At 38.2% G+C, this 9,753-nt stretch overlaps 1 protein-coding gene across 1 annotated transcript in view; it reads left to right on the top strand.

Moving 5' to 3' along the window:
• The window catches only part of ZC3H8 (zinc finger CCCH-type containing 8), a 36,281-nt gene extending 27,219 nt beyond the window's left edge, over positions 1-9,062 (top strand). The window contains 4 exon segments of the mRNA XM_006902759.1: positions 3,960-4,071; positions 7,960-8,069; positions 9,008-9,034; positions 9,036-9,062. Coding sequence (XP_006902821.1) covers positions 3,960-4,071; positions 7,960-8,069; positions 9,008-9,034; positions 9,036-9,062 — 276 coding nt within the window.
• Positions 9,063-9,753: the final 691 nt, after the last annotated feature.

The raw sequence follows: 9,753 nt of genomic DNA, 5'->3' as shown, positions 1-9,753 counted from the left end.
TCCTTGGAGGCAAGGATTCTGGGGCTTTGTCTGACATACTTTGGACATGTTGCAAGGAGGGACAGGTCCTTGGAGAGGGACATTATGCTCAGGAGGGTGGAGGGACGGCACAGGAGGGGAAGGCCCTCTATGAGGTGGATTGATTCAGTGACTGGGTAATTGGGATGGGTGTGTCAGAGGCAGCGCGATTGGCACAGGATAGAGCAGGTTTCAGGGCTGTTGTACATAGGGTCACTATGAGTTGCAAGTCACTGGACAGCACATAACAACAGCCCTACTAAATGTTGCCATTGCTCCAGGGGTGAGATGGTATCTCATTGTGGTTTTGATGTGCATCTGTCTTATAGCCAGTGATTTTCAGCATTTCTTCACATTATCTGTGGCCACCTGATTGTCTTCCTCTGTGAAAAGACTTTCCATTGTCTTTTGCCCATTTGTAATTGGATTATCAGTCTTTTTCTTGTGGAGGCCCAGGCATATTTTGTAAACTTTTATTATGAGATACTTGTCTGCGATGCTATTGACAAATGTTTGTTCTCAGTCAGTAAGCTTTCTTTTTACACTGTTGGAAAAAGTTTTTATGAGCACAGAGATTTAATCTTTAGAAAGTCCCATTCATCAATTTTATCCTCTTCTCATTGTGCATTTCTGGCTGTATATAGCAGTATATAGACTAGGCCTTCTATGCTTGGTTCCAGTTTGTCTCTTATTAGCTTTATGGTTTTGAGCTTTTCTCCCAGTCTCTGATCCGTCTTGAGTTGATTGTAGTGTATGGTGTGAGATGTGGATTCTGTTTCAGCTTTCTGCAGGTACCAGTCCAGTTTTGCCAGCACCATTTGTTGAAGAGGTTGTCATTTCCCATTTGATAGGTTCTGTTTCCTTGTTGAACATTAATTGACCATAAATGTTGTTGTTGTTAGTTGCTGTCGAGTTGTAGACAACTCATAGCAACTCTATGAACAAAAGAACTAAACACATAACTTTCATCGTTTCTCCGTGTTCATAGAGTTTTTGGAGGCAAGCTCTTTTGGAAGAGGATGCCACTCCTGCTTCCAATCTTGTTTTAATCTGGGAGCTCCACCAAATACTGTCCACCATGGGTAATCCTTATCACATTTGACACATCAGTGTCACAGTTTTTAACATCACAGCAACCGTAGCTGGGTCTATTTCTGTGTTCTTGATTCTGTTCCGTTGGTCTGTGTGCCTGTCATTGTACCAGTACCAGGCTGTTGTGGTTACTACTGCTGTGTAGTAGGCTTTGAGGTCAGGGAGTGCTGTGCCTCCCTCTTCATTTTTGTTTTTCAGTAGTACTTTGTTCATTGGATTCTCTTTCCTCTCCAAATCAATTTGACAATTTCCCTTTCATTCTCCTTGAGATAAGAATTGGAAAAAAAAAATCTGTATTGGGATGGCATTGAACATATAGATTGCTTATGGTAGGATTGTAATTTTCACAATATTGAGTCTTCCTATCCATGAACAGGGCACATTTTCCCATTTATTTAGGTCTATTATTGTGTCTTGCAGAAATGTTCTGTAGTTTTCTTTGTACAGGTCTTTTGTATCTCTAGTTAGATTCACTCCCAAGTATCTCCGTCTGTGATTGGCTATTGTAAATGGTATTGCTTTTTTGGTTCCCTTCTCTGAGTTCTCTTTGTTACTGTAGAGGAATCCCACTGATTTTTGGATACTGATTTTGTATTCTGCCACTATACTAAACTGGTCTACTAACGCTAACAGTTATTTTGTTGAGTCCTTGGTTTTCTGTGTACACTATCATATCATCCACATATAGCGATAGTTTACCATTTCTTTGCTGATCTGGATGCCTTTTATTTCCTTCTCTTGTCATGGTACCCTAGCAAGTACTTCTAATCCATTATTGAATAGAAGTGATGACAGTGGGCATCTTTGTCTGGTCCCTGTTTGCTATGAGAATGCTGTAGTCTTTCTCCATTGAGAATGATTTTTGTGTGTGTATATATGTATATAATTCAGTTATGGTCTCTTCGGGGTATATTCCCAGTAGTGGGATTTCTGGGTCAAATGGTATCTCTATTTGCAACTTTTTGAGAAAGCGCCATACCGCTTTCCACGGGGGTTGCACCATTTTACACTCCCACCAACAGTGAATAAGGGTTCCAGTTTCTCCACAACCTCGCCAGCATTTGTTGCTTGCTGTTCTGTTAAATTTTGCTATTCTGACTGGGGTGAGATGATTATCTCATAGTTGTTTTGATTTGCATCTCTCTTAGAGCTAGGGATTTTGAACATTTCTTCATGTGCTTGTTGGCCATCTGAATGTCTTCTTTGGTGAAGTGTCTATTCATATCCTGTACCCATTTTTCTTTTTTTTTCTGTAATTATATTTTATTAATTTTCATAAACATTTACAGAGATTTTGGGTTTCCATTCATTCATTGTTGCACCATTCTCTCTGCCCTCCTCCCAGTTTGTTCTTGTCCAAATGCCACAGTGCTTGTCAAAGCCAGTTCTGATTAATCTTCTTTGTCAGTGTGTCCTTTGCCATTCCCTATCACTCCTCCTTGAGAGAGACTTCACCCTGAGTCATAAGGAAAAGGGGATGGCGTATTCTCTTAGCTACTTCCTGCTGAAAAGGGACGCTGTGGGTTTCAGGGTGAAGATCTTCTCTCACTACTCTAAAGGGCCCCTTTGGCAGTAGGAAACACATAGACTATTATGGAGATTGTTTACCTTTATCTTGTTGTGGTGCTCAAGTATTTTATAAATTCTAGATATAAGTCCCTTATCTGATATGTCATTACCAAACACTTTTTCCCAGTCTGTGGCTTCCCTTTTTACCCTGTTGGAGAAGTTTTTGGATGTGCATAGGAATTTGATTCTTAGAAGGTCCCATTCATCTATTTTATCTTCTCCTAGTTGTAGATCAAATATACTCTTGAGATGGTTTTTAAATTCAGATAAGATAGACTCAGGGTTGTGTTTTAGTTCTTAGGGTCTTATTTTAATTTTCTTCAACTTCAATTTGAACGTTCACCAGAGTAATTGATGGTCTGTTTCATATTCAGTCTCTGGCCTTATTTTGACTGCTGATATTGAGCTTCTCCATTGATTATTTACACAGATAGAGTCTGTCTGATTCCTGTGTAGGCCATCAGGTGAGGTTCATATTTATAACTACTGTTTATGGTTTTTAAAGGTATCTGCAGGAAATCATTGTACAGAATTCTTTCACTTGCTTTCCCATTCCGTATTTTCCAACCATCAGTTTGCTTCCTTTGTGGCCAACTTTTACTTTCCAGACCCCAGTACCTACTAAAACAGCTGGATTGCACGTTCGATTCATTTCAGACTGCAAAAGTTGGTAGAAGTCCTCAGTTTCTTCATTTTTGGCTTTTGTGGTTGGTACACATATATGAATAATAGCTGTATTAACAGATCATACTTATATACATATGTATAGTCTTTTATCACTTACAGCATTGCACTTCATTGTGTTGAAGCTGAAATGTTGGTTTTTACTATGAATGAAACACAATTCTTCCTCAATTTGTCCTTTCCCATGTAATAGATCATATGATTATCTAATTAAAAATGGCCAATACTGGTCCATTGCAGCACACTAACGCTCACAGACTCCTAGGAGTTTGATCTTTATGCATTCCATTTATGAGTTTCCTTCTGAAAATGTTCAGTTAGAAAATTTAATGAAATTATATTATGTTTAAGAAAGTAGATGAAATGGGTATTTTTTTATAAAAAGTTTTGAAAAGCATTTAAGACTTGACAGAAATCTAGGCAGATATGTATGATGTGATTATATCATGTAGTAACTATCTAAGGTTCAGAGCATACTGCCACGAAAACCTTTGTTATTTCTGTTATCATTTGCTAATCTGAAGTTTAGTGACAATCAAAATGTAATGGTTTCACTATTAAAAGTAATGGCCTTTCTTTTTCCTTCTTTTGTCCAGGGTGACCAGTGTAAATTTGATCATGATGCAGAACTAGAGAAGAAAAAGGAAATGTGTAAATTTTATGTCCAGGGTTATTGTAACAGAGGTGAAAACTGCCTGTATTTGCATAATATCCTTTATCTCTGGTTATGATAACTTTATCCATAGATTTTTCCCATGGACATTTTACATGTACAAACTTTCAGATAATACCAGTGTTTTAAATATGGCAGAAATTATATTATTTAATGTCAAATATGTATCAAATTGATAAAGTATAAATTACATAATTTTTTTTCCCCCTGTAAGAATTTTTGGGTAGATCTCGAAGATGATCCTTTCTGCTTAGTCTTAGTTGTATAGATTCATGAGATCTATTCAAGTTCTAGAAAGACTGTGTCACCATTTTTTGTTGTAATTTTGCCTGATTGAATCCATGTTCTTAAAAACTACTTTGTTAAAAGAAGTTAGAATTTCCTAATTTGAGGGCATATCTTGTGTGTGTGTATTCTTATTATATAGAGGTTATATATTCTTTTTATTCTTATGTATTCTATAGTCTTATAATGTATTCTTATAATGTAGTATGTTATATATTCTTATTATATAGAGGTTAATGCTTCCTTCATTTGAAGAATAACCTTTGCTTATCAGTGCACATGGCATAGTTTCACTCATTCATTGCCATTGAGTCAGAAAAGACTCACAGCTGACCTTCTGGGTGTTCAGAGGCTGTAAGTCAGAGAGGAGATGTCCTATCTTTCTCCCATGGAGCTGCTGGTGGATCCAGATGGCCAGAGAGATACTTTTTTGGGTTAGCAGCACAACTCCCTACAGACTGTGTCACCAAAGCATAAACATAATAGCATAGACATCTTGAAAAACATGAAAATAAATATTTAAGTCAGTAACTTAATGAAACAAGCCTAATATTTGAGTTGTCAAATATTTGAAAAACTTACTGCAGAAGATCAGTGACTATAAACTTCAATATGGATTACATCTCAATGTTAAGAAAACAGAAGTTCTCACGACTGGACCATTAGGCAACATCATGATAGATGGTGAAAAGATTGAAACTGTCAATGACTTTATCTTATTTGGATCCAAAATCTCCTTTGGTACCAGCAGCCAGGAAATCAGGAGATGTATTGCAGTAGGAAAGTCTGTACTTAGGGACCTCTCCAAATTATTGTGGAGTAATGATACCAGTTTGAAGACTATGGTGTGCTTAGTTCACTCATGGTCTTTTCTTTCACTTGCTGTGCATCTTAGAGCTAGACAGTGAATAAAGATGACAGAAGAATTGAAGCCTTTGTGCTGTGGTGTTGGAAAAGAGTACTGAGTATCCCATCAATGGCCAAAAGAACAAGCAGATATATCTAGGAGAAAGTGCAGCCAGACTGATTGTTGGAGGCAAGGATGGCAGAGCCTCTTCTCACATACTTCAGGTCTGTTACTAGGAGGCTATTTGTTGGAAAGGGACATCATGGTAGAGGGAAAAGTGGAGGACTGGCAAAAGAGAAAAAGACCCTCAGCTAGATGAACTAACCCAGAGGAAGACCTTCAACCAGATGGATTGACATAGTGACTGCAGCAGTAGGTTTAAGTGTGTCAGGGATGATGAGGATGGCACAGTATAGGACAGGGTTCAAAACTGTTCACAGGGTTGCTATGAATCCTACTCAACTTGATGGTACCTAATAATAGCAACAATATTTGAAGAATCTAGTAAGTCATTTAAATAAGAGATTGACTTTGATTCCATACTCCAAATGAATGCTTTAAGTAGATCGCATTTATCAAGGTATTTAAAATGTGTATCGCCTATTTTACTGAAAGTTTGATTGTGTAAACCAACAAGCAGCAACACATGAGAAAGATCATGTCCTCCTGTAGATATTTATAACCTAGTAAACCATATGGAAGGTGACCATGAGTTGGAACCAAATCCGAAATGTCTTGCCTCCGGAAACTCTCTGTATGAACAGTGCTCAGGCCTTTCGTTCATAGGGTCACTGTGAGTCGTCTACGACTCAACGGCACCTAACAACAACAACAAAACATACTAATAGTTTATGTTGTATTGTTAAGTGCCATCGAGTCATAGGCAACTTACAGCGACCCTATAAATGAAGGACATGGACACTTGTATAACTTTCATCCTTTCTCCAGATTTATAGGGTTTCTGGAGGTAAGCTATTTCGAAAGTGGATGCCATTCCTGCTTCCAAGCTTGTTTTAATTGGGGAGTTCCACCAAACACTGTCCACCATGGGTAACCATTCTTGCATTTGACACATCAGTGTCAGAGTGTTCAGCTTCATAGCCACCACGAGTTACCTCTGTACAGCAAGGTGAACATACTAGGGCTATACAACCTATAAGGATGTTTGACCAAAACCAATTAAAAACAGGCCTGAGGGCTGCAGATTAGTCACCCACATTTGGCTTGGTAGTATCATTTTCTGTCCACTAGGCCAACTGAGCTCTCTCTATGCTGTTCTTAAGTGCCATCAAGTCGTAGGCGATTCATAACAACCCTATGAACGAAAGACATGGACACTTGTATAACGTACATTCTTTCTTCAGGTTCATAGGGTTTCAGGGGCAAGCTATTTCGGAAGTGGATGCCACTTTTGCTTCCAAGCTTGTTTTAATCGGGGAGCTCCACTAAACACTGTCCACCATGGGTAACCATTTTATAAGGAAAAAAAACCTGATAGCCAATACATTTTGTATATGTAATCATAAAATTAGATTTTTCATGTAATCCAATTAAAATTTAATATCTTTTCTACTAGGAGGAAGGGGAGCTCTGGTGGCCTTGTGGGTAAGGGATTGTGCTGCTAACTTAAAGCTGGTACGAACCCATCGGCTCCTTCGCGGAGAAAAATAGGCAAGCTCCTCCCGTGTGTTTTACAGCCTCTTAGAACTTGCTGTAAGCTCAGCTGTCAGTAGGTCATAACTTAATGGCGATGGGATAGAGAGACAGACTAGTAAGAAAAGGGAGCGCTAGTGGCGTGGGCTGTAGGGAGTCGCACTGCTAACCTGAAGGCCTTGCCTGCGTGGTGGGACAAAGATGGGCAGTGTGTCCCCGTGTGAGCCCAGCTCTGGAACCCCCTGCAGAGTCAGCAATGAGTCAGTTTGACAGCAGGGACTTAGACTGGGACTTGTTTGTTGTTGTTGTTATGTGCCATCGAGTCGTTTGCGACTCATAGCGACCCTATGTACAACAGCCCTAAACTCCGCTCTGTCCTGTGCCAATCGCACTGTCTCTGACACTCCAATCCCGATTATTCCAGTCACTGCATCAATCCACCTCATAGAGGGCCTTCCTCTCCTGCGCTGTCCCTCCACCCTCCCAAGCATGATGTCCCTCTCTAAGGACCGGTCTCTTCTCACAACATTTCCAAAGTATGTTAGATGGAGTCTCAGAATCCTTGCCACCCGGTTTAACCCTTTCCAGGACAAATCTGTTTGTTTTCCTAGCAGTCCATGGTATTCTCAGAACTCTTCTCCAGCACCACAGCTCAAAGGCATCAATTCTCCTTCTGTCCTCCTTGGTCATTGTCCAACTCTCTGATGCATAACAAGTGATTGCAAAGACCATGGCCTGTATCAGACGTACCTTAGTCTCAAGAGAGACACCATTGCACTTCAGTACTTTGGAGAGGTCCCTAACAGCAGACTTTCCCATGGCAGTGTGCCTTTTAATTTCCTGGCTACTGGTGCCAAGACTGTTGACTATGGAGCCAAGCAAACTAAAGCTGTGTACAATCTCAATCTCTTCACCATCCATCCTGATGCTGCCAATTGGTCCAGTGGTGAGAATCTTTGTCTTCTTGACATTGAGCCTCAATCCATATTGTAGGCTACAGTCCTTGACACTCTGCAGCATGCGCTTCAGGTCCTCTTCAGTTTCAGCAAGCAGGGTTGTGTCATCTGCATAACGCAGGACTAGTGTAAATTAATTTTTGTAAGATTAAAATTGCTCTCTTCCTTAACATTTGAATTACATGAATATCCATGCAAGTTTTACCATACAGGAACAAAATGTTATCAGGGAGAATATTGCAAGTTTTCCCATGCCCCACTGACTGCTGAAACACAAGAGCTATTACTCAGAGTATGTAGTACAATTTTAAAAGTCTTGTTTTTCTTTTTTAAAATCGTACTTTAAATTATGTGTGAGAATTTGAAAAGATAACTGTGTAAGGAGAGTGCCTCATAAGTTAGCATATGGGATGCTTCAAGAATGATCATATAATAAGTAAATTTAGGAAATTTGTGTGCTGCTTCTTGTAGCTGAAAGTATTATATGATTCACTGTTAGTAGAAAGTGGAATTTTTAAAAAAATCTTCTGATAAGGTTTTATTGACTAAGCTAAACAAAAGAAAGCAGATAGGAAATCTAGTACTTCTGTTAAAAATCTTAAAAGGATAGTAAGGGACTGTTGGTTGATAACATCTTAAAATTTATCAAAGACTAAGAGGTAGTTACTACTAAGTATTTTCTTCAGTGTTCTTTCTGTTTGTGCGAAAAGATACAAAGAGAATATTTGCTTAATTTGTATTCTCATATGTTAGCTGAGGTATTTTCAAATTTAATTAAAATATATGTAAAAATAAAAGACTATGGAGGTCAGGGAGGAAAATGTGCAACAGTGAATGAATAGAAATTCAAGTTCTCTATAAACTTTAATTAAAATCTCAATTAAAAAAAGAAAAAAGAAAAGATTATTTTAGGATGAAGCATTACTGTCTAGCCATAAACATAAATATTAGAAAGTCAGAGGAGATTATTTCTAGATATTTCTAGGTTTAAAATCAGAAAGATTATTCTGAAATTAAAAGTTATACCAAATATTTGGTCATTTATTAGTAGTATGAAGTACATGTGGGAAAAACAGTATGAATATAATTTGTTCTTTGGCTTCTGTTGTAGTGATAAATATTATTTGCTGATTTTTAGGATGAATATTACTGAAATTACTAGAACCATGAGGTACCAGAATTAGATGTTAGTGCACCAAAATAATTATTACTATTATTTTTTAATTTTAGGTTTTGGATACTGAAAAGAAGTCACCATGTAAATAAAATAGACATGAAAAGGTAAAATTAGAATTTTGCATGCTTATTTTTTATCCGAAACATCTCGAATTTTGCTTTAATAACCTCTGTAGAGCTTTATCTGTTTGCTCAAGTAGAAATACTTTTCTTCCTCCTCCCCAGTTGTAGACTCTATAAAATATTTTGGGGATGTTAGTGTTGAATACCATCGAGTTGGGACTGACTCATAGCTGACCATTCAGCAGGTTTTCTCTGTAAACTGCACAGGAGCTCATTACTCATCTTTTTTCCCATGGAGCAATTCATCATTCAAACCCTGTTCCTTTGGATTGACAGCATAATGCTTTACCATTTAGCCACCAGAGCTCCCAGGTGTTAAATATAAAAATTGATTTGATCCTTTCATCACAGGGGTCTTTTGTCTCCCAGGTCTCTGGCTGTTTTGGGAAAACTGTTTTGATAGACTCATTTTTTCTTAAAAAGCTGCCTTTTATACAAGCAAAACATGATGCTTCAAGATATCCAAGCTGAAGCTCAAAGACATGCAGAGTGCCCTTTCCTGGTAGGCTTGAAGTGTGTATGGTTGTCTGCACAGGGTAATGGATTATAGCTCTGGGAATCTTTGTCATTGTGTATGACATCTCTGATTTTCTGACCTCTTTGGCTGTAATAACAATGATAGCTTTGAGTTTCATTTTTGTTGATAATCTAGTATGGGCTGAACTAGAACTCTTAAG

The sequence above is a fragment of the Elephantulus edwardii genome, unplaced genomic scaffold (assembly GCF_000299155.1).
Source record: "Elephantulus edwardii isolate Elephantulus edwardi_28Jun2011 unplaced genomic scaffold, EleEdw1.0 scaffold00447, whole genome shotgun sequence".
In the NCBI taxonomy this organism is placed as follows: Eukaryota; Metazoa; Chordata; class Mammalia; order Macroscelidea; family Macroscelididae; genus Elephantulus; species Elephantulus edwardii.
This window is presented reverse-complemented; position numbering and strand designations above follow the sequence as displayed.